Source organism: Dama dama, chromosome 26 (assembly GCF_033118175.1).
Source record: "Dama dama isolate Ldn47 chromosome 26, ASM3311817v1, whole genome shotgun sequence".
NCBI lineage: Eukaryota > Metazoa > Chordata > Mammalia > Artiodactyla > Cervidae > Dama > Dama dama.
The window spans coordinates 38,867,914-38,893,496 of record NC_083706.1 but is presented as its reverse complement, the minus strand read 5'-3'; the positions used below and the strand labels follow the sequence as shown (position 1 = coordinate 38,893,496).

At 37.2% G+C, this 25,583-nt stretch overlaps 1 protein-coding gene across 6 annotated transcripts in view; it reads right to left on the bottom strand.

Annotated features, from left to right (window-relative positions):
• Positions 1 to 25,583, bottom strand: part of STXBP5 (syntaxin binding protein 5) — a 158,249-nt gene that overhangs the window by 54,737 nt on the left and 77,929 nt on the right. For all 6 annotated transcript variants that reach the window (XM_061130157.1, XM_061130156.1, XM_061130158.1 and 3 more), the window contains 7 exons: positions 6,451 to 6,605; positions 5,206 to 5,278; positions 3,367 to 3,514; positions 3,096 to 3,163; positions 2,782 to 2,822; positions 1,726 to 1,946; positions 1,057 to 1,235 (listed from right to left, as the gene is read on the bottom strand). In XM_061130157.1, coding sequence (XP_060986140.1) covers positions 1,057 to 1,235; positions 1,726 to 1,946; positions 2,782 to 2,822; positions 3,096 to 3,163; positions 3,367 to 3,514; positions 5,206 to 5,278; positions 6,451 to 6,605 — 885 coding nt within the window. The remainder of the gene's footprint in view (positions 1 to 1,056; positions 1,236 to 1,725; positions 1,947 to 2,781; positions 2,823 to 3,095; positions 3,164 to 3,366; positions 3,515 to 5,205; positions 5,279 to 6,450; positions 6,606 to 25,583) is intronic.

Here is a 25,583-nt window from a genome sequence, read left to right as displayed (position 1 = left end):
CTAGACAGCATATTAAAAAGCAGAGACATTACTTTGCCAACAGAGGTCCGTCTAGTCAAGGCTATGGTTTTTCCAGTGGTCATGTATGGATGTGAGAGTTGGACTATAAAGAAAGCTGAGCACCGAAGAATTGATGCTTTTGAACTGTGGTTTTGGAGAAGACTCTTGAGAGTCCCTTGGACTGCAAGGAGATCCAACCAGTCCATCCTAAAGGAGATGAGTCCTGGGTGTTCATTGGAAGGACTGATGTTGAAGCTGAAACTCCAGTACTTTGGCCACTTCATGCGAAGAGCTTATTCATTTGAAAAGACCCTGATGCTGGGAAAGATTGAGGGCAGGAGGAGAAGGGGATGACAGAGGATGAGATGGTTGATAGCATCACCAACTCAATGGACATGACTTTGAGTAAGCTCCAGGAGTTGGTGATGGACAGTAAAGCCTGGTGTGCTGCAGTCCATGCGGTCGCAAAGAGTTGGACACGACTAAGTGACTGAACTGAACTGATGCTTTAAAACTTTTAACCACTCAATAATATAAAAGTAAAAATAAATTTTGTCCAATTTACTCCTATAGAAAAGCAAAATGCATTAAATCTGGATTTCTACAATAAAGGCATTTACATAACAATGTTGTGATATTAAAGAAGATTCAGAAAAAGAAAAAAAATGATTACCGAACAACTGTATCTCTAAAGGCTGAAAAAACAGAATTTTCAGAACGCCAGAAAGCAGTCTACGTGTACATTTGATCCACATATAAACCGACTAAAACATGATGATGGATTGAGAAGAATGAGCTAGATACAGAGGAAAGATCCATGCTGCTCTACCAGTAGGCTTAGAGATCAAATCATATTACTTTAAGGATAAAATCATGGAATGCAATCATATTCCTCTTGGTGCCACAAAAACATTGAGTTGGATTAACCACAGTGAAATGCAGAAAGAGAAGTAGTTATGTCATTTTACTCTATCATGGGAAAACATTACTTAACTTTACTAATTTATCTAAATTAAGAGGTAAGTTCCAAACCATCTGTATTTTTCTTTAACTTACTTTAAACAAGGGACATTGTCCCGAAGCCCATCAGATGAACTGCTACTGGTAGAAGGATGAGACTGAGGGGGGATGGGCTGTGGATTGGCACTCCCAACCGGTGTTGGCAAAGGTGGAGCCTGTTCACCCTCCGGGGTTTCCACATCACTTATCTCATACAACAACCGAACTTCAAGCATCTGTTGTAAAATAAGACAGTTGACCCTCTCCTAACAATTACTGTTCATTTTGTTAGTTTATACATACACACATGTACACTAAAGTGGAAAGAACATTTTTAAAGGAAAAATTTAGTGAGCTTACTAAAGATAAAGATTTCACAAAGAAAAAAATGTTTCTGACTCAGCTTTTTAAAAATGATTGTGTGTTTGTGTGCGAGTACACTCACACATACACATTTTGATTTTAGGGTTTATGGCACTCCTGTTAATGCTAAATTAGATTAGGCTCATACTTATATCCTTTCCTTAAATGAAACAGAATGCATTTAAAGATTTAAATAAATGTTCAGTAAAAAGATATACATAAAAATATGCCTTTTCTTCACAAAAGGTAAATGCAATGTAAATACTGAGGTGTTTTAAAAATGAGTACGGACAGTCTCCTAAGTGATTTGAAAACTTGTAAATGTCAGGCATTTGACATTGAAAATAATTCAGAGACAACTACCGGAATGACTTCTGTAATCACTTCCTGTTTGCTGAATCTATAAATAATGACATGAGCTGAAACTCCAGCTATGCACAGCATTCTACTTTCGGGACACCAGGAGATGATCTGAATGGCATATGGATCTTCATCTACAATGTCTGTGTTTGGCTTCTCATCTTTATTTCTTGACTTCTCAAATACTTTAGATGTCTTTAGTTTATATAATACTTGTAGAGTTACTAAAAAAAAAAAAAAAAAGGATAAAATATCTTAGTACAAAAAGAATAAAAGGGGATATATCACATCAGAAAAACAGCCTGTTTTTTGAATCGTATTTTTATTCCTATGTCTATATTTCTCTCTTATTCTTTTACATAATGTATTCACTGCACTTCATCGACCAAAGAAGGTACACTCATTGTATTCATTTAAAAAAAAATCACCATCATGATGAATTTAGATTATCAAAAAAAGGAGTAAAAAGATTTTGTAAAAAGATAACAGCATAAATAAAAATAATAAAGCACATATTTTGCTTTACAGAATTATTTTCTCTCAGAAAGGTACCACTATTATCTAACACACTCCTTCATGATGAAACATAATATACCCTGAGTTAACTGGATTCTAATTTAGTAATTAGTAGTGTTTGTACACTAGTCATTCAAAGCATTCTTTCCTTTTGGCTAATGTAACCACTGTATATAATTCACATAGAGAGCATAAACTTTCATGATATAAGTTTAGAATCAGACACTAAAATTATTCAACAAATTTATGTTGATTTGAAACATATTCTCTCTTCTCTTATCTCTGAGTTAGGAAGAGAAGGTTTGAAAAAATACTGAAAAAAGGATTTGAGTATTTCTGCTGAGAATTATTCTTGATTTACGAATTAACATCCTTCAAATATCTTCATCTATTATAAATTCTACTCAAATACTTGATAAATCAAGCATTAACTTTACAGCCTCTAAATTTCAAATTAAATGTTAGCTATGCAATTATTACAAAACAGATTACATAAAAGCAATAATTGCATAGGATGTAACAAATAATATTCAGAATACTTACTCGCAGAAGCATCCCAGAACTTAATCGACCCATCCGCATGCCTGTGAAAAGCAAATGAATTAAGAATGTGCTGAAGAAAAAATTTACACTAATTTTTTCTTTGAAGTTAGATATATTGTTACTTAAACATAGTTACCAAAATGAGGAAAAAGGTAAAATTTAGGATAAATTCATAGGTTCTATACAATAAGTTATTACTTATGATGTTACTGTATAAAGAAAAGTACTACCTGCCTAACTAAATAATATTCATGTAGTCCTAATTATATTTAGTTATTAATATTTTTTTAAGGAGAAAACAGACTTTTACTTACCCTGTAATAATTATTTCTGAGTAGCTTTGAGCACCCAAGCCCCAATTACCTCCATTAATGGGCCATTCCTGTAAGAAAAGATTATTGTGTAAAGCAATTTCCAAGCATAGCATGTATCTTCATAAAATATTTATGACAATAGTAAACAACATATTTCATTTCCAGAAAGGATTTTTAATTTCTCTAGAAAAGGTATCACTATCAACCACGTTAAGGTGAGAAGTATAAAATACTGAAATGTAAAGTAAAGAGTAAAATTCATGTTCAATACCTTTTTGCTGTAGCCTTGACGTTTCTGTCTAGCTCCAACAGAATAAAGTGCAGGAATAAGGTCCACGGGACAATCAGCAAAATATTCGCAACATGTAACAGGGGATTCATGTATACTCAAAGGGTAGGGATTTTCAAATATAGGATATCTTTAACAAGAGGAAAAGAAAAAACATTTGTTAATGAATGATTACCTATGATTAATGAAACAATGAAAAACATATTTAAACTTATTTAATAATAGGCTATTCTAGGGCTATCACTGAGAGTTAATGTTTTTAAATTCCTTTGTTTGACATGGTCTTGTTATTTTCAAGAAGAAAAAAAAATCATTATTGCAGTTAGCACGCACTAAGTTGATGTGAATTTTGGAATGCCTTAAAGTAAGGTAAGTAATACCATTCACTTACACTTAGGGTTTTCCTATCTCAGTACCACTCCCATTGTCGGTTAGACAGTTTATTACCGGGGCGGCCCTGTGCACTGAGGATGTTTAGCAGCACCCCTCCCCTCAACCACAGATGTCTACACAGACATTGTCAAACGTCTCCTGAGGGGCAAAACTGCCCCCAATCCAGAAATACTGAATGGGGAAAATCATTAAAACCATATTTAATGATTATCTCTCAGGAAATACAACTAATGTAATACAATGTCCTTCCATTCAAGAAATTTATAAGTAAACATGCTATCATCTAATCTAGAACAAGCAGAATGTTGGAAATACCACAAAAAGTTGCACAGGAGCTATGGTGAGAATTTACAGGTCAGCTATGATATATCTGGTTAAGAGAGAATAGGAAAAGCTTGAAGAGGAAAAGAAGGCTGCTTTGAAAGTTATGTGGATTTTTGATGGCAGTGACACACGTGGAATGTTTCAGCTGCTGGGAGCTAGGTAAGAAAAGACATGGACGTGTGATGCTTGTTTGACACTGTTCAGTTTTCCTGGAGAACAGGTACCAGGTTGGAAATGTACGCTGAATCCCTTCTATGTAGAGTAGCAGGCTGAGAAACTGTTTTTACATAAAAAACCAACAGAGATCCACAGGGATTTAAAGAAAAGAGTAACAAGACTGGTGAAGTGAAGTGAAGTTGAAGGTTGCTCAGTCATGTATGTCTGATTCTTTGCGACCCCATGGACTTTACAGTCTATGGACTTCTCTAGGCCAGAATACTGGAGTGGGTAGACTTTCCCTTCTCCAGGGGATAGTCCCAACCCAGGGACCGAACCTGGCGGGGATTCTTTACCAGCTAAGCCACAGGCGAAACCCAAGAATACTGGAGTGGGTAGCCTATTCCTTTCTCCAGTGGATCTTCCTTTCTCCAGTGGATCTTCCAAACCCAGGAATCGAACTGGGGAACAGGGATAGGCTACCCATTCCAGTATTCTTGGGCTTCCCCTTGTGGTTCAGCTGGTAAAGAATCCACCCTGGGTTCGACCCCTGGGTTGGGAAGATCCCCTGGAGAAGGGTTAGGCAACCCACTCCCCAGTATTCTGGCCTGGAGAATTCCATGGACCATATAGTCCAAGTCCATGGGGTCACAAAGAGTTGGACACGACTGAGTGACTTTCATTTTCACTTTCAAGGTATTCAAGTATTAGGTTGAATCATAAAAAATTTCAGAAATTCAACAATTTTGATATAAACTTGGATTTCTATATGAGTACCATAATGGAGAAATTTGGCAGGTAATGAGAAATGTGTATCTGTAGTTCTAAAAGGGAGTCCAGGTTATGAATATAAATGTAGCATTTTCAAAGAAATGAAACAGTCAATCCTAAAGAGACTCTTTCTTCACCACATACTAAAGTAACTGTTAACCAGATTTTATTTCTTACCCATTTTGTGCAAGGTCTATTAGTACTAAATCCTTTTCTAGCAGAACAACCACAGCATATGGTTCTTGAAAATCTGGAACAGGAAAACAAGGCATGAACAATAGTTACAAATATGCAAGAGGACTGCAAACTAGATAACAAAACATGTTGCTGTGGTTTTTTATTTTGTTTCATTCAAATATTTAACATTCTGATATTGTACTTCATATAATGTAAGGGCAGTATGTTTTAAATGAGATAAATCTATATAATACACCATAAATAATTATTTGTTTTGTAAAGATGAGTTAGACAAGTTCAGTACCTTCCACGGTATTGCAAAGTCCAAGACAGTACATGAATAACATATCTCAAATTTAAATCTGAATACCCTTAAGAACAGCTCTCATTACTGGATCTCATAGAAATCCACTAGATTACCACTATAATATTATAACTCTTTCTTGGGTATTTTCTATGTGCATATCAACTATAAAATGCATTATATATTTATATCTCAATTAGCTGTAAATAAAAGCTAAATTTCCCCTGAAATAATAACATGTCAATGATAATGATTAATTTCACGTGTTAGCTTGTGTCTGCTTTGGTGCCCATTTGTTTGGTCAAACTCCAGTGCAGATGTTGCTGTGAAGGCATTTTTAAGATGTGATTAACATTTAAGTTAGTAGACTCTGAGTAAAGTAGAAAATTGTAGATAATTTGGGTGGGTCTCATTCAGTCAGTTGAAGGCCTGAAGAACAAAGACAAGAGGTGTTCTGAAAAAAGCAATTTGCCTCAAGATGGCAACTCAGAAATCTTCCCGAGTTTCCTGCCTTAAAAATTCTGATTCAAGACTGCAAATCAAACTCTTTCCTGAAGTTTTAAATCGGCAGTACATTTTCACAATTCCTTTAAAATAAATTCATGCTTCTGCTCTCATTCACCTTCTAAAATCTCCTATTGGTTCTGTTATTCTGGAAAACTGTAACTGACACACCAGATTTTTAGAGGATTTTTAAGTTGTTCTTAATGTGGACAGTTTTGTCTACCCTTCAGAGGCACTTGCTACCAAAATGTAGAATGAAACAGACACAGTTTACTAAACAAAATTTCTCAAATAAAATTTATAAAGTTATGGAAGGCAGCATTCCTTCCCCAGAAGAATCAGCACAATGGGATAAGTGAAGTACTCGGAAAACAAGGAGGTCTTGCTCTAAATAATAGATATCTATAGAGAATGAATTTTAAAGATACAACACTTACCATTCGGGTACGGTGTTTCACACAGCGTCAGAAAGTCAACAATTGAGTAGTCCATTTCTAGCACTGCAGTACTTTTCCCATGCATTACTGTTAAGCAAGGTCTTCTTCCTACAGTGTCATACGACAAGCCTCCTGATAAAATAATAAAAGGTTCCCTGGAAATAAAATACACAGTTAGGATTATAAACAGCATACTGGAGTCTATCTTCTTGCTGTATCATAAATTCTTTTTTAGTAAAATAATAAAATCTTAAATTTTAACATTTTTTAGGCACCATTTAATTGATTACTCACATGTAGATTTTTAAATTGCAATAGGTAAAAACCAGGTGAATTCTTAAAAATTAATCTACAGTGTGTATGAATACTGACCACATTCTATTCTCATATCTCCTTTTGGTCCCTATATTTTTTTTCCTTTATCCTCTTTATACAATTTTCAAAAAGTTCTCCCTGGGTTTCTCCTGTTAAATCTTTTAAATGTACTGCCATTATTTTCAATCCTAATAACCAGACCTTCTCAACAGAAAATTCTAAGAGAGAATGTGAATACCCTAAAGCACCCATTATATGCAATGAATTAACTTCTCAAAGATGCATCAAGCATGTACTAGCCACAAATCACCCCTGAGAAAACTGAAAAAATGGTCACTCAAATCATTTTCTGTAATGCTTAATTCTCTCCTGGAAGCTTGGTTGGTATCCTCAGAACTATAACTCCCATGTACATCTATCAACTGCCCTTTTGACACTTCTATTGAGTCCTATAACTTTGTCTCCTTATTAGTCATTAGTAAATGTAATGATTTACTTTTAATCAGTTTATTAGACAAAAGTCTTAACATGGTTTAAACAACACCATGGCATTTTGTTAAGTTTGTCCTCAAAAGGCAACTATGTGTTTGCTCAGTGGCCTTGTAAATGCCTATACTTCTTCTGTAAATTTAGGAGAAAAAAACAGCAACAAAAAATTATGGGTAAAAATACACGAATAAGAAATAGCTTGGAAGGAGTATCAAGGTAATATTCTTTTTCATAATAATAAAAATTTCCATAATTCAGCAATAAATGCATGTGTATGCATATTTTTTCTTATCTTATGGGATGTTTTTAAAAAATCACAACAGTTTGCCAGGCAGGAATCACCTGACTTACAAACTTAATGTCCCAAATCTTGAGGCATAAACATTAAGGAAATAAATATTTTACCAGAAGAAACCAGTCTTAAATACAATGATAAAATTGAATTAAATATTTTAACATTTGACATGTAAAACTATAAAAATTCAAGAGTTTTGTTGACATTTGGAATTATATTCAAAGTTCTAGGAATCTAGATTACTTCTAGATAACATGTGAATTGTGGATGTGGATAACCTTTTTTTAAATAAATTATGCTTTTTGATGTTATAATAAGGTCTGGAAGTAATATAAGTTTTATTAAAGAGCCTGCCCTTTGAAGCCATCTAGGTTAGGAAGGTATTAGTTTGAACTTTTTGCAATTTTGATTGTTATTTTTAAGAGGCTAGACACTTCAGAAAATTACACGCTTCCTGACTCTGATTAAGCTCCTGAGGCTGGCCTTGACAATAGATTTGGCTGAAGTTGTGTTTCCAGGTTAAGCATTCTTCATTTCTTCTACTCAAGAAGTCATCTGTATAACCAATTTGCTCAACTCAGTCCCATAATACTGCCCATTCACCTGTACTCCTGGGAATAAAATGGTGGTTCATGCTTATTCTAGACAAGACAGTTAACACACTGTGACAAGTATGAAGACAATAAATCAGGGCAGAGTGCTGAATGTGAGGGGGGCCTAGAGGGGCTACTGTAAAACAGAGCAGTCAGGAAAGGCCCCTAAAGTAACCACAGGTGAACTGGAATCAGAATGAAGAGGAGCCAGCCGATTGAAGATCTCGGGGTTGGAAGAGACGGATATACAGCTTAGACTGCAGGAATAACCGCCGCAAAGACCTCAAGTCCAGAGTGAGCTTGGGCCGCCTGAGGGACTAAAAGGCCACCGTGGTTGCAACACATTGAGTAAAGCAATACATGGTAGATGACATGACCCCAAATCTTGCAAACACATCCTGTTTACACCATAACGAACTCAAGAACCTGACCATATTCTATTTCACCTTCTTAGTCAACATGAGTTCTGGCCCTAATAACCTCCAACTTATATTCTTACAATAACGTTTGGTTGTTCATTGCCTGAGATATACTTGCCCCTCATTTTGTGTTGGGCTAATATCTGAAAGAGGTGGGAATACCTGACCTGCCTCTTGAAAAACCTATATGCAGGTCAGGAAGCAACAGTTAGAACTGGACATGGAACAACAGACTGGTTCCAAATAGGAAAAGGAGTACGTCAAGGCTGTATATTGTCACCCTGCATATTTAATTTATATGCAGAGTACCACATGAGAAACGCTGGGCTGGAAGAAGCACAAGCTGGAATCAAGATTGCTGGGAGAAATATCAATGAGCTCAGATATGCAGATGATACCACCCTTGTGGCAGAAAATAAACAGGAACTAAAAAGCCTCTTGAAAGTGAAAGAGGAGAGTGAAAAAGTTGGCTTAAAGCTCAACATTCAGAAAACTAAGATCATGGCAACTGGTCCGATCACTTCATGGCAAATAGATGGAGAAACAGTGGAAACAGTGTCAGACTTTGTTTTTTTGGGCTCCAAAATCACTGCAGATGGTGACTGCAGCCGTGAAATTAAGACGCTTACTCCTTGGAAGCAAAGTTATGACCAACCTAGAGAGCATATTAAAAACCAGACATCACTTTGCCAACAAAGGTCCGTCTAGTCAAGGCTATGGTTTTTTCAGTGGTCATGTATGGATGTGAGAGTTGGATGGTAAAGAAAGCTGAGTGCCGAAAAATTGATGCTTTTGAACTGTGGTGCTGGTGAAGACTCTCGAGAGTCCCTTGGACTGCAAGGAGATCCAACCAGTTCATCCTAAGGGAGATCAGTCCTGGGTGTTCATCGGAAGGACTGATGCTGAAGCTGAAACACCAATACTTTGGCCACCTCATGTGAAGAGCTGACTCATTGGAAAAGACCCTGATGCTGGGAGGGATTGGGGACAGGAGGAGAAGGGGACGACAGAGGATGAGATGGCTGGATGGCAGCACCGACTCAATGGACATGAGTTTGAGTAAACTCCGGGAGTTGGTGATGGACAGGGAGGCCTGGCGTGCTGTAGTCCATGGGGTCACAAAGAGTCCGACGCGACTGAGCGACTGAACTGAACTGAACATCTATTTCTCCTTTAAAACTCAGTCCAATCCATATTTTTCCTGACCCATCCTTCCTGAGTTGGATGCCCTTTCTGTGTTCCTAAGCACCCTCCACATACCTCTTCTCAGCATTTCCACACCGAATTTTCATTATCTACTTTCCATTTATATTGTGAGCTCCTTCAGGACACAGAATGGTATCTAACCCCTGTACTCATAGGCCCTAGGCAAGGTATCCCCAAATGTTTTTGTCAGATACATTGTAAACATCACTAAACCTACTGCTCAGCTGGTCACTGGTACTAGACTTACTGACTCCTGTAGGAGAAGCCCCGCATCTCAGTCAGATTGGAGAAGGAAATGGCAACCTACTCCGGTAATCTTGCCTGGGAAATTCCATGGACAGAGGAGCCCGGTGGGCTACAGTCCATGAGGTCTTAAAGAGTCAGACACAACTTAGCAACTAAACAACAACAACAACATTGAGAAGCACTGTCTAAAGCAGCTTGAAATAACAACTGCTGTGCTATTCTGATACTCTTCTGCATAATTAGTACTCTTACCTATATTATTCACTACTCCTAAATATTTTTAAGATTGGAATTTAAGTTCTAAATACATAATCTCATATGCCATTGATTTATACTACTAATCTTATCAAATTCCCCAAGTTTTTCCAAATGAAGATACCCCATTCTATTTCAGAGCTGTGTGCTGTGTGGTACTTAGTCGCTCAGTCGTGTCTGATCTTTGTGACCCCATGCGCTCGCCAGGATCCTCAGTCCATGGGATTTTGCAGGCAAGAATACTGGAGTGGTGTAACACTTTACATTTGGTGAGCAGAGCTGTACCTTAGCTCTTGAAAGCTACCAGGTAACAAATACCTTATCCTTACCATTCTAATCTCAGAGCTTAACACAAAGTCCAAACACACACTTATTACTGACTGCATTAATAAATAATTATTAATTTTTATAAGACCCTATATCATATGGGGCTTCCCTGGTGGCTCAGAGGTTAAGGTGTCTGCCTGCAATGTGGAAGACCTGGGTTTGATCCCTGGGTTGGGAAGATCCCCTGGAGAAGGAAATGGCAACCCACTCCAGTATTCTTGCCTGGAGAATCCCATGGACAGAGGAGCCTGGTGGGCTACAGTTCACGGGGAAGCAAAGAGCTGGACACGACTAAGCAACTTCACTATGACTATATCATATTTCTCAGATTCTTAGTTCACCTTTCAGATGTAAATTTGCATTATCTAATTTGAATAGTCTAAGAGAAATTTGTGCAATGATGACCTCTTATTTGGTGTCAAATTAGACTCACCCGCACACATGGTTAGAGTAGAACACAAATTGTGAAGCACACGGAACAAGTGATAGTGAATTCCTTCCACAGAGTTTTTGAGCCAAGAAATCAAAATGGAATAAGCAAAAACAAAGGTTTCAAAAATGTGAACATTTAATGCAAGGGCCAGGAAGCAAAAAAGAAAATAAAATTGAAAATACAGGGAAATGGGACTTCCTTGGCAATCCAGGGGCTTCCAATGAAGAAGGTGTGGGTTTGATCCCTGGTGGGGGAACTAAGATTCTGGCATGTGGCTGGCATGGGCAAAAAATGTTGCTCAAACGATCTGTGGTCAAGAACTATTTAAAAATTTTAAAATTCACTGGAAATCTATGCTTTTTGTAAGGAAAAACAACAACTAAAGTGTGTGTAGATGTGGCAATGTCAAATGAGATTGAAGTTTCTACACTCTACTCTTGATTTCTGTACTTATTTTGTGTCAGATCACTTAGCAGAGTGGACTGATTCATACATCACGCTTTGAATAGTGGAGCACAGAAAGCTGAGCCTCCTAATGACTGGCACTGACTGACTTAGTGTCATTAAGGATCTCACTATAAGACCCCACATCCTTACACTCTGCAGACTACAATCAGAAACCACAGAACTCTTTAGCTGGGCCTGGATGGATAGAGAGGCTGATTACAAGAACAACTCTTTGATAAAAAGAGAACTACTGCTTAGTTATAAGAAGTTTTCATCAAGGTATTATTTGAGTGAACAGAGAAATACCTGGATACCATAAGAATAAATCACTATGATAATGAGATAATTTGCTAGTATGATGAAGATGATGTTCAATTATATTTCCAGTTCACATTTGTACAACTGCCAATTTTAAGAGGACCCTTTGGAGCCAAGGGAGTCACTTCCAGACCGTGTTTCACTAGTGACTAACCCTAAGAATCTTTTGCTAATACAGATAAAGTTATGAGTTTGGAGTAAAAATAAAAGAAGGTAACATTTAAACAAGTTTCTGTTCATTTCATGACTAATTTAACAATGATAATACAGTTTTGTTAGAGTGGGTCTGTTATACTACAGTATTTGCATAAAATACAAGATTTTAATTTTATGTCAAATATTTTATTATAATTTTTGTTATGTTAAATTGTTAAGAGCAATTGGATTTAATACACATCCTTTAAGGTAATAAAAATATGGTATCTCAAAATATTTCCTTTTTGATAAGTCCTCTAAATGCCTATGTGACATGCAACAGTGATTCTTACTATGGTCCATGACTGCTAGGGGTTCCCAAGACTCTTTCCAAAAAATCACTAAGGGTAAAACTATTTTCGTTGTGATATTAAGACATCACTTGCCTTTTTTACTATGTTGATATATGATGGCACAAGAGTAACAGTAATTGAATAAAACTCCTGCACCTCAGACTGAACTGAATCAGCATCAATCAAAACAGTGGCACCAAAATCTACTAGTTACAGTCTTTACCTCCACATGTTAAGGAGGATTCTTTTTTCCCTCACTTTAAAGTGTCCTTGATGAAGCAGTAAAATGACTACTTTTAAATTTTGCATCCTGACCCTAGGGCTTTAGTTTATTAAAAGGGGTACTATTAGCACCATGGAAAGAAATGTCCAACACTGTTCTGAGAAAATGGGAGCAGATCTGAGTAGTAGTATGAAAGTTGTTGTCATTCAGTCACTAAGTCGTGTCCGACTCTTTGAGACACCATGGACTGCAGCATGCCAGTCTTCCTTGCTCCTCACCATCTCCTGGAATCTGCTCAAACTCATGTCCATTGAGCCGGTGATGCCATCCAACCATCTCATCCTCTGTCTCCCCCTTCTCCTCCTGCCTTCAATCTTTGCCAGCATCAGGGTCTTTTCCAGTGAGCTGACTCTTCGCATCAGATGGCCAATGTATTAGAACTTCAGCTTTAGCATCAGTCCTTCCAATGAATATTCAGGGTTGATTTCCTTTAGGATTGACTGGTTTGATTTCCCTGCTGTCCAAGGGACTCTCAAGAGTTTTCTCCAGCATCACAGTTCAAAAGCATCAATTCTTCAGTGCTCAGCCTTTATGGTCCAACTCTCACATCCATACATAACTACTGGAAACACCACAGCTTTGACTGTAACAACCTTTGTCAGCAAAATTATGTCTCTTCTTTTTAATCTGCTGTCTAGGTTTGTTATAGCTTTCCTTCCAAGGAATAGTATAAGAGCTGTAGTTTATTATTTTAGACGTTAAAGAGATTTCCAAAATAAAACAATTCCCCTAATTTTTTTAGAATGTTAAAGTTATTTTAAAATATATTAATACACATTTTTAAAATTCTGAACTTTATTTCTAATATGGTAAATATCAAAAGATAAAAACCCACAAAAATAAAAGTTCTTTTTGGTTCTTCATAATTAAAAGTGTAAAGGATTCTGAGATTAGCTTGTGGATAGCTAGTATACACCTAAAAATTAAGCCCACACAAAAGAAAATATGCAATGACAGGTTTTCATTTTAATAAAGGTGGTAACAGGTAATGGGTTATAATAATTATTAAGAGATTATATAATTATATAAATGTTATTATAATTTAAAAAGGTATTATTAGTGGACTTGGGTTTATTAGCGGATTCTATTAGTACAATACAAAGAAATAAAGTGGCATTCTTCTGTAAATTATCTTCTTTTGACCATTAGATTAGTGATATTTATCAAAGTCCTATGACTTCTGTACTTAGTCAACTCAGTCATGTCAGACTCTCTGTGACCCCACAGACTGTAGCCTGCCAGGCCCCTCTGTCCACGGGGATTTTCCTGGCAAGAATACTGGAGTGGGTTGCCATGCCCTCCTCCAGGGGATCCACCTAACCCAGGAAAATGTCTTCTGTTTATACTAGTCAAATTTTAAAGTCTTCCTTAATCATTTAAGACTTTTCAAGAGTTATTTAGCATTGGTCCTCTAATATCTGAAATTCTCATTTAAATAACTGCCCACAAATCACAAATTTAAAGATAAAGGCAGAAAAATCCATGAATTCTAAAGTCCTTGCTTAATTATGAAAGGGAAATAGGATCTCAGAACACCATTCCCACCTTGGAGGCAAAAACTTCCTTAAGTGCTACTATGAACTGAAAATTTCATGAACCATAAAAACTTCAGAAGAATTACAGTAACTCTCTAGTAGCCCATAAAGGCTGATAATGATAATAAAAGCTAGTATGATGAAGTTGCCCTGCAATGGCAACATAACTTTTCTCCACCTGTGCTTTTCAGGACAGAGCATCAGTTGTAGTGTGAAGTTAAACAGAAAGCAAAACAGTAAGCATCATATGGTAAATCAATGAGATAAAGATACAGAGTTTAATAGACCTATCCTAACCATACAAATTCCACAAAACTTGTGCTGTGGGATTTTAGTTTTTATACACAGATTCATTAGGCTACATAAGATTTATAAGGACATAACAGTAATTCATATCGTGTAATACTCTGGTTTTTTCTACTATCAATATACATAGAAAAATTCAACTATGTAACAATTAGACTTTCTTCTTTTTTTCCCAAAAAGAAATCTAAACTTTTTAATGTAGTCTTTGCCATATGGAATTAAATTATGATGAAATGAATCATATATGAGGTTCACAGTGTCACAAGTATAATTTCAAAGCTTATTTATAAAACAACATTTAAAGGTCATTTACTGCAAATAGTCTTACATGGATTTTATTGTTGTCTTCTAGGAAAATATAACCTAAATTATGCAAGCTAATATCAATATATATTATAAACATCCAAGTAGTGGGCTCCAAAATCATTGTGGAAGGTGACTGCAGCCATGAAGTTAAAAGACACTTGTTCCTCGGAAGAAAAGCTATGACAAACCTAGATAGCGTATTAAAAAGCAGAGACATGACTTTGCTGACAGAGGTCCATATAGTCAAAGGTCCAGTAGTCATGTATGGATGTGAGAGCTGGACTGTGAAAAAAGCTGAGTGTTGAATAATTGATGCTTCTGAATTGTGGTGCTAGAGAAGACTTGAGAGTCCCTTAGACTGCAAGGAGATCAAACCAGTCCATCCCAAAGGAAATCGGTCCTGAATATTCATTGGAAGGACTCATGCTGAAGCTGAAACTCCAATATTTTGGCCACCTGATGCGTAGAGTCAACTCATTTGAAAAGACCCTCATGCTGGGAAAGATTGAAGGCAAAAAGAAAAGAGGACAGCAGAGGATGAGATGGTTAGATAGCATTACCGACTCAGTGGACATGAATCTGAGCCAACTCAGGAAGACAGTGAAGGACAGGGAAGCTTGGCATGCTGCTGCAGTCCATGGGGTCACAAAGAGTTGGACACGACTTAGCAACTGAACAAAAACAACAACCAATGAAACATCAACTAAGACACTGAGTCTATGTACAGATCACAGTGAGGTCATTTTAGGGACAGGAAAAATTGTAGATTAGGATGAGTAAAGATGGGAAATATGCCCTTAGATTAGCTTCAATAATACATAAGGCTTTAAGAATGCACTAGAGAACCAATTTTTTTTTTTTCTTGGCTTCCCTAGTGACTCAAAAGGTAAAGAATCTGCCTGCAATGTGTGAGATCTGGATTTGATCCCTGGGTTGGGAAGATCCCCTAAAGAAGGAATTGGCAACTCACTCCAGAATTCTTATCTGGAGAATCCCCATGCAAAGAGGAGCCTGGCAGACTACAGTCCATGGGATTGCAAAGAGTTGGACACGACTGAGCGACTATGCACAGAGAACCAACTTATAGGAAAAGGGAGCATGGCCCTAAAAGAAACTGTAGGAGAGCTCAGAATGAACTTCAGTAGTAGGCAAAGTAGAAAAAATCAACTAGAGGCAGTAGGCAATGTCTCAACAGCCATAACAAAAAAGCAACAATTTTGAAAATGATTAGGTTTGAAATAAAACTGTGTATTTTAATAAATAATACATATTCAAAACTATAGACAAGTTTATGAATAACTTCTGGTCCCTGTGAAAACATAAAAGCTTAGCTGGACAAACACAAAAAACTAAATTGGAAAGTTTCTATGAATCATTGCTGCTTTGCCTGCAGATAGAAATAAATTTAACTTCAACCCCCAATTATGACAGCATGCTGCCTTTCCATTAACAGCATTCATTTAGGAGTTCACATTATGGTTAGAGAATTTTTAAGAAAATTCTAAAGCATAAATGCTGATTTTAAGGTAGTAAATTAATTAAAAACAAAGTCATACTGCATTGATAAGACTATGAAATTATTATATTTTATACTTCTTTAAAGTGTAATTTCAAAAAGAAATGTGTCTATTTGTCAAGGTTCCTAGAAAGATTTTATCTTCAAAATTTTACCACTGGAAATTTACTGTAAAGAAACAAAAAATCAGCAAAAATCTTCTGCTGAATTCTCTATAGTATCACGAGAGAATATGTTCACTACTATATTAGTAATATCATAACTTGATTATCTATAATGTGAAAAACTAAATGTTTGAAAAAAGGTAGGCATGTCTGAGTAAACCATACAGCCTTTGAAACCAATTTTAAAAATTGATAAAACTAGGATATTTTAGATAGAGTAAGAGGACAAAAGACTACCAAACTGAATATCCTCAAAGAATAAAGTTAAGTGAAAATGGATATGCATTTGAAAAAAGACTTAGGGAAAATGAACCCATGAAAAAAATTGTTTCAGAATAGTGGAATTACAGGTCCTGTTTCTCTTGTTAGGATTTTATTTAATGTCAAAAATTTAAAAAAAAATAATCTAGATACTTCCAAAAACAGTTCAGAGAATAAGATAATAACAGTGGTTAAAATGGAACCAAGTTTTCGTGACTAATTAAACTTTTTAAAAGTGCCTTTTTCCTGTGAAATATCTGAACGGCTTGCCAATTTTTAATGTCATTTCCATATCCGTTATTATTCTTTGCACTAAAGTACTGCTAAAATGTAGCTTATGCTGAAAATTTTTCTGCTTTTTAGATCACTCAAGAAAAAGCAAATTAAGTCATGATATTATTATGCTTCATTCATTCAACTATCATTTTACTGAGTGCTTTGTGTGTGGAAGTCACTGTGGCAGGGGCTAAGAATTCTTCTTTTCCATCCTTTAGTTTCCCTGGCTTCATTCCATTCTCCAAACCTGCGCACTCCCCTCTGCCGCACTGTTTATTCTTATCATCATCTTATCATCTTATCATCACTGTTTATTCACCTACTCCAGTATTCCATTTCAGGATCTAAAATCCATATGATTCTAAGATGTTTGGTTTTGTTCATTGTTTAGTTGCTAAGTCATGTCCGACGCCAAAAACTTTTTCTGAAAGAATAGATCACATAATCAAATAAAAATGCTTTCAAAATTTAAGAAAGAAGGTTATCTTCTCCATCTGTACTTTGGAATCATTATGAGAAATCCACTCTAAAACTTTCTTCTAAACGTATTTCATTTTCAGTGTCTCCTATTCCAAAGACTCTTACTTTTCTGCCATTAGTCATATGGAGGTCTTCTCTAATTTAAAGTGAAAATAAAAATCTGCATCTTGGGATTTCCATGGTGGACCAGTGGTTAAGACTCCTCGCTCCTGATGCAGGCAGCAAGGGTTTGATCACTGGTTGGGGAACTAACATCCCACATGTTATGCACGATGGCCAAAATAAATAAATACTGCTTTCTACTCTCAAATAAAAAAAAAAAAATCTGCACCTTACTCTTCTTGATGACACATAATTGCTACTTATATCTACTGGTGAATTCACTAAATACATGTTCTACATGAGGGTTTTCCATTATGAATCCATTCATATCTTTTTCTTTAACATCCCCACATTCTGGTTCATGTTTGAAATACTACTCAAGCGCCTTTTTACAAGTTAATCTTTCCTACAATATATATCTCCTAACTTTTCTTCTGTTATCTTTCTACAGAAGTAAACAGTGCTTGCTTACTCTTTCCTAGAAACACTTCAAGATTATGATTATCTTAAATTTCCATTCGCCCTGTTTAGAGTCTGCTAGTCTTCATTTCTATTTTATTTTAGCATCTTTCAAGGTAAAACACTAGTGCTGGGAGCATTGGTGCTACAGGGTTTTGAGCTGTCAGAGAACCATCCGGTATATGCTGCTGTTTTATACTGAAGCAACATCACCTCCATTTTAGCAACTGCCACTGGTTAAATACACTTCTAAGGCTTCATAACACATCTGCTTTCCAAAAAAGTTAACAAGTAAAATTTGCTAATGACAGAAAAATGGATTTGGATATCAGTAGACTCAATTAAATATGGATATAATTTTAATTTAGCTGTAATAAATTAAATGTTAATAAAAATGCTTAAAAATAGAAAAATCTTAGTACTTTAAATTGATAGATGACATGGACAAAACCCAATCTTGAGCATATACTTATATAGCTACTAAATGAAGTTTTCTGATGTCAGAAGAAACAGCTATCAATCCAGTAGTCTCAGTGTTTTAGCTACACGGGATTATACAATAATGTTAAGGCACAGCAAGTCAAAAGTTATGTTATAATCAAGAAAGTGAATAATAACTTATACTGTTAGGTATAAGGTTTAAAGAGTAAGATTAGGAGAGAATGTTTTATTTTTGAAAGAATGAAAATAATATAGATAAACCTGCAGTGGGTCATAAGAATGTCTCTGAAGACAGTAATAAAATGAAAATCAGCCAATTTGAGATTGAAACTTGCTGACTTGATTGAAACTTTACTTGTAAAAGTAACAAGTAAATAGGGAAGGTTATCTGATGAGACATTTGAAATTTTAAGAATCTGTGGATTCAGAAAGGTCTTTTCCCATTAGGTACAATTAAATATAAATCTGCTTGTGGATTTTTCCACAACATGGGTATATGACCAAGTGCTATGACCATGCATGGATACCATAAAAACCAAGTGGGCATCATCAGGTTAGAATTAAATCTGCAGCCTGGAAGCAACCTACAAAGCTCTCTGGTCATGAGTAGCTAGGGTTACTTGCATTAAGTTATCCAGGCTAAAGAGGCACAGACAGATTCCTCAGCTCACATAAGTGTGATTATGTACCAAGTACGATTTAATAATATATTTAAAAAGTCAATCTGATAAGCTAGCAAATATAAAAAAGGATGCAGTTCTTGGTGAACTGAGTGACTTTTGAGGGATTAGTATAATCCAATCCTAACCCAGGCTATCTGTGAGCATGTCCAGTAGACTGATTAAGAGCTCCAGCTCTGGGGTCAACCTGGGCTCAAAATCCGCTCTACTGCTTCATGGGTCAAGCTAGTTAAGCTTTCCACGGCTCATTACCTATAATCCTAAATGGAGACAATAAAAGTACTCAAGTCATAGTGCTGCTAGGAGAATTATGAAAGATAATACATTCAAATTGCACAGGAGAATATCTGACACATAGTAAGCAAGCAACAAATGTTCACTATATCTACTAATTTTTCCCTTGTGGTGCTTGAAAGCCAAGCCAGCTAAGTAAGGGTATTGAGAACAGTAAGATCTAAGATGCTATTTTTATCTCAAGTAAGCATGTAAGAATTGTTAAGACTTCTGCTTCACTGACTTCACTAAAGCCTTTGACTGTGTGGATCACAACAAACTGTGGGAAATTCTTCAAGAGATGGGAATACCAGACCACCTTACCTGCTTCCTGAGAAACCTGTATGCAGGTCAAGGAGAAACGGTTAGAACCGGACATGGAACAATGAACTGGTTTCAAATTGGGAAAGGAGTACATCAAGGGTGTATACTGCCATCTTGCTTATTTAACTTATACGCAGAGTACATGATGAGAAATGCCAGGTTGGATGAAGCACAAGCTGGAATCAAGACTGCCAGGAGAAATATCAATAACGTCACATATGCAGATGATACCACCTTGAGAGCAGAAAGTGAAGAGGAACTAAAGGGCCTCTTGATGAAGGTTAAAGAGGAGAGTGAAAAAGCTGGCTTGAAACTCAACATTCAAAAAATGAAGATCATGGCATCTGGTCCCATCACTTCATGGCAAATAGATGGGGAAACAGTGACAGACTTTATTTTCTTGGGCTCCAAAATCACTTCAGATGGTGACTGCAGCCATGAAATTAAAAGACACTTGCTGCTTCGAAGAAAAGCTATGACAAACTTAGACAGCATATTAAAAAGCAGAGACATTACTTTGCCAACAAATGTCTGCCTAGTCAAAGCTATGGCTCTTCCAGTAGTCATGTATGGATACGAGAGTTGGACCATAAGGAAGGCCGAGTGCCGAAGAACTGATGCTTTTGAACTGTGTGTTAGAGAAGACTCTTGAGAGTCCCGTGGACTGCAAGGAGATACAACTAGTCAATCCTAAAGGAAATCAGTCCTGAATATTCATTAAAAGAACTGATGTTGAAGCTGAATCTCCAATACTTTGGCTACCTGATGTGAACAGCCTACTCATTAGGAAATACTGTGATGCAGGGACAGATTGAAGGCAGGAGGAGAAGGGGATGACAGAGAACGAGATGTTTGGATGGCATCACTGACTCAATGGACATGAGTTTGATCAAGCTCCAGGAGATGGTGAAGGACAGGGAAGCCTGGCATGCTGCAGTCCATGGTCCAAGGGGTTGCAAAGAGATGGACACAACTGAGTGACTGAACAAGACAAAGGAAACTCCTTTTGATTTGGAATGAGGGTGTGCTATCCAAATGAGTTTCTCTTCTTGTTGCTATGGCTTAGCTAGAACTGAGGTGGAGGAGAGAGAATGAATAGGGAACATCTGCTGAACAGTACTTGGGTGGCAAGAGTTCAGAGAAAAGCAGGGGCTCTACGAATGAGGAACTGAGAAGATATATTCATTGATGTAAATATTAAAAAATATGTAAAGACTATTAAACTGTATGAAAAGGCAAAAAGATAGGACACTGAAAGATGAATGCCCCAGGTTGGTAGGTGCCCAATATGCTACTGGAGATCAGTGGAGAAATAACTCCAGAAAGAATGAAGCGATGGAGCCAAAGCAGAAACAATACCCAATTGTGGATGGGACTGGTGACAGAAGCAAGGTTCGATGCTATAAAGAGCAATATTGCATAGGAACCTGGAATGTTAGGTCCATGAATCAAGGCAAATTGGAAGTGGTCAAACAGGAGTTGACAAGAGTGAACATCAACGTTCTAGGAATCAGCGAATGAAGATGGACTGTAACGGATGAATTTAACTCAGATGACCATTCTATCTACTACTATGGGCAGGAATCCCTTAGAAGAAATGGAGTAGCCATCATAGTCAACAAAAGAGTCCAAAATGCAGTACTTGGATGCCATCTCAAAAATGACAGAATGATCTCTGTTTCCAAGGCAAACCATTCAATATCACGGCAATCCAAGTCTATGCCCTGACCAGTAACACTGAAGAAGCTGAAGTTGAATGGTTCTACGAAGACTTACAAGACCTTCTAGAACTAACACCCAAAAAAGATGTCCTTTTCATTATAGGGGACTGGAATGCAAAAGTAGGAAGTCAAGAGATACTGCAGTAACAGGTAAACTTGGGATGGGAGTACAGAATGAAGCAGGGCAAAGGCTAATAGAGTTTTGCCAAGAGAATGCACTGATCATAGCAAACACCCTCTTCCAACAATACCCTCCTCCTCTACACATGGACATCACCAGATGGTCAACACTGAAATCAGACTGATTATATTCTTTGCAGCCAAAGATGGAGAAGTCAGCAAAAATAAGACCAGGAGCTGACTGTGGCTCAGATCATGAACTCCTTATTGCTAAATTCAGACTTAAATTAAAGAAAGTAGGGAAAACCACTAGATGATTCAGGTATGACCTAAACCAAATCCCTTATGACTATACAGTGGAAGTGAAAAATAGATTTAAGGGACTAGATCTGACAGACTGAGTGCTTGATGAACTATGGACGGAGATTCCTGACACTGTACAGGAAACAGGAATCAAGACCATCCCTAAGAAAAAGAAATGCAAAAAAGCAAAATGGCTGTCTGAGGAGGCCTTACAAGTAGCTGTGAAAAGAAGGGAAGTGAAAAGCAAAGGAGAAAAGGAAAGATATACCCATTTGAATGCAGAGTTCCAAAGAATAGCAAGGAGAGATAAGAAAGCCTTCCTCAGTGATCAATGCAAAGAAATAGAGGAAAACAATAAAATGAGAAAGACTAGAGATCTCTTCAAGAAAATTAGAGATACCAAGGGAACATTTCATGCAAAAATGGGCTCAGTAAAGGACAGAAATGGTAGGGACCTACAGAAGCAGAAGATATTAAGAAGAGGTGGCAAGAATACACAGGAGAACTGTACAAAAAAGATTTTCACGACCCAGATAATCACGATGGTGTGATCACTCACCTAGAGCCAGGCATTCTGGAATGTGAAGTCAAGAGGGCCTTAGGAAGCATCACTACAAACAAAGCTAGTGGACATGATGGAATTCCAGTTGAGCTATTTCAAATCCTAAAAGATGATGCTGTGAAAGTGCTGCGCTCAATATGTCAGCAAATTTGGAAAACTCAGCAGTGCCCACAGGACTGGAAAAGGTCAGTTTTCATTCTAATCCCAAAGAAAGGCAATGCCAAAGAATGCTCAAACTAACTGCAAAACTGCACTCATCTCACACGCTAGTAAAATAATGCTTCAAATTCGCCAAGCCAGGCTTCAGCAATATGTGAACCGTGAACTTCCCGATGTTGAAGCTGGTTTTAGAAAAGGCAGAGGAACCAGAGATCAAATTGCCAACATCCGCTGGACCATCAAAAAAGCAAGAGAGTTCCAGGAAAACATCTATTTCTGCTTTATTGACTAAGCCAAAGCCTTTGACTGTGTGGATCACAATAAACTGTGGAAAATTCTGAAAGAGATGGGCATACCAGGCCACCTGACCTGCCTCTTGAGAAACCTGTATGGAGGTCAGGAAGTAACAGTTAGAACTGGACATGGAACAACAGACTGGTTCCAAATAGGAAAAGGAGTACGTCAAGGGTGTATATTGTCACCCTGCTTATTTAACTTCTATGCAGAGTACATCATGAGAAACACTGGGCTGGAGGAAGCACAAACTGGAATCAAGATTGCCGGGAGAAATATCAATAACCTCAGATATGCAGATGACACCATCTGCCATCACTTATGGCAGAAAGTGAAGAAGAACTAAAGAGCCTCTTGATGAAAGTGAAAGAGGAGAGTGAAAAAGTTAGCTTAAAGCTCAACGTTCAGAAAACTAAGATCATGGCATCTGGTCCCATCACTTCATGGCAGATAGATGGGGAAACAGTGGAAACAGAAGCTGACTTTAATTTTCTGGGCTCCCAAGCACTGCAGATGGTTATTGCAGTCATGAAATTAAAAGATGCTTACTCCTTGGAAGGAAAGTTATGACCAACCTAGACAGCATGTTAAAAAGCAGAGACATTACTTTGCCAACATAGGCCTGTCAAGTCAAGGCTATGGTTTTTCCAGTGGTCAAGTATGGATGTGAGTGTTGGAATATAAAGAAAACTAAGCACCGAAGAATTGATGCTTTTGAATTGTGGTGTTGGAGAAGACTCTTGAGAGTCCCTTGGACTGCAAGGAGATCCAACCAGTCCATCCTAAGGGAGATGAGTCCTGGGTGTTCACTGGAAGGACTGATGTTGAAGCTGAAACTCCAATACTTTGGCCACCTGATGCGAAGAGTTGACTTGTTTGAGAAGACCCTGATGCTGGGAAAGACTGAGGGCAGGAGGAGAAGGGGATGACAGAGGATGAGATGGTTGGATGGCATCACCGACTGAATGGACATGGGTTTGGGTGAACTCCAGGAGTTGGTGAAGGACAGGGAGGCCTGGTGTGCTGTGGTTCATGGGGTCGCAAAGAGTTGGACATGACTGAGTGACTGAACTGAACTGAAAGACTATTACCATACCTGGATCCCAAAACATTGTTCTCAGTGTTCAACCTATCTGTAAAGTATGATTGTGGGGGTTGGCCATTAATGCAAACAGAGTAGGCAGCAGTACAGTTAAGAGTACAGACTTAATTCTGGGTTCTTTCAGCTATGATTTTAGGTGAGTTACTCAACCTCTCTGCTTCAGTTTCCTCATCTGTAAGATAATACCTACCTCACAGGGTAGTTGCTGAGATTAAATACATATGTGTAAAGCACTTAGAACAGTGTCGGGCAGCACACACATAGTAAGACCAGTATGAGTGTTAACAGATGTAGTTATTTAAGAACAAGCTAATCTCTCCTGGAGTACTCCCTGGCCTCAGCCCTCAGGTGATCTGGCCCCACTCACTGTTTTAATGCCAGGTGAATTCTTATCTGATGGGCTGGGGGCTTGAGGGGTGTGGGGGGTGTATGTGTGTGTACACAAATTACTTGTTTTGATTCTGCAGCCTCTTTTTCCAGTTTTCTATGCCTCCACTGTGCCTTAACTTTTTCTGCCTGCCCTTTTACTAAGTTCCACTTGAATATCCTTATCCTTTTGTATCATGTGACTTATTAATAATAAAATCAATTTCCAGCAAAAAAAAAAGTTTGGAAGGATTAAAAATCATAAAAAGTGAGCCCGTGTTCTGGAGAAATTACTTCATGCACAAGGAGTTTGTTTTGGGACTTCACAGAATTAGGATTCTCTCATCAGAAACACAGCCTTATTAGCAGTGGCACTCCGTGGTATCAAGTTTGTGGGAGTTACCAAAATAGATTTTTAGATATTTTTAGAACCAGAATATCACCAGTGTATCCTGAGTTTTTATTATAATCTGGTATTTTATATTATTTAGGTAATCTACCTACAGCTTTTAGCCCACTCAGTAAATTAAATCACCATACCTACAAAACTACTTGAAAATACGTTCTTGCACCAGGAATGGGAGTGAGGGAAAGAGTAAGGGAATAATCAAACACAAAATCCCAACAACTTTTTCTTAAAGGTTAACAAATATATCATGTGTGTGGATGTGTGCTTATCAAGGGTCATCAAACCATGACCCACTGTCTGTTTTTGTATGGCCTGCAAACTAAGAATGGTTTTTATGCTTTTAAAAAGTTGAAAAAAAAAATCACACAAAATAATGAATTTTTGTGAAAATTATGTGAAATTCAAATTTTCAAGTCTGTAAAGTTTTATTGTAACACTTCTTCATTCATTCATTTATGAGTTGTCCACAGCTGCTTTGGGACTATGGTGGCAGAACTGAATAACTGCAAGAGACCCAAACAATCTGTAAAGTCTGAAGTATTTACTCTCTGGCCCTGTGCACAAAAGGCTGGTCATAGCATGTGTTATGACAAAAGGGATTAAATTAATCTCTTAGATATGCTTCTCCAAATGTAACTGCCATATTTGACTGTGGTAATATTCACTTTTAGGTTCCCTAACAAGAGAAGCTTCCCCGCAACCTGGTGGTACTATGAATGGTGCTTTATATATGTTGTTTAGTCTTCATAAAATTTTTAAAAATTTAATTATTTTTAAACTATTTATTCATTTGTCACAATATTGCTTCTGTTTTATGTTTTGCTTTTTTGGCCATAAGGCATGTGGGACCTCAGCTCCTT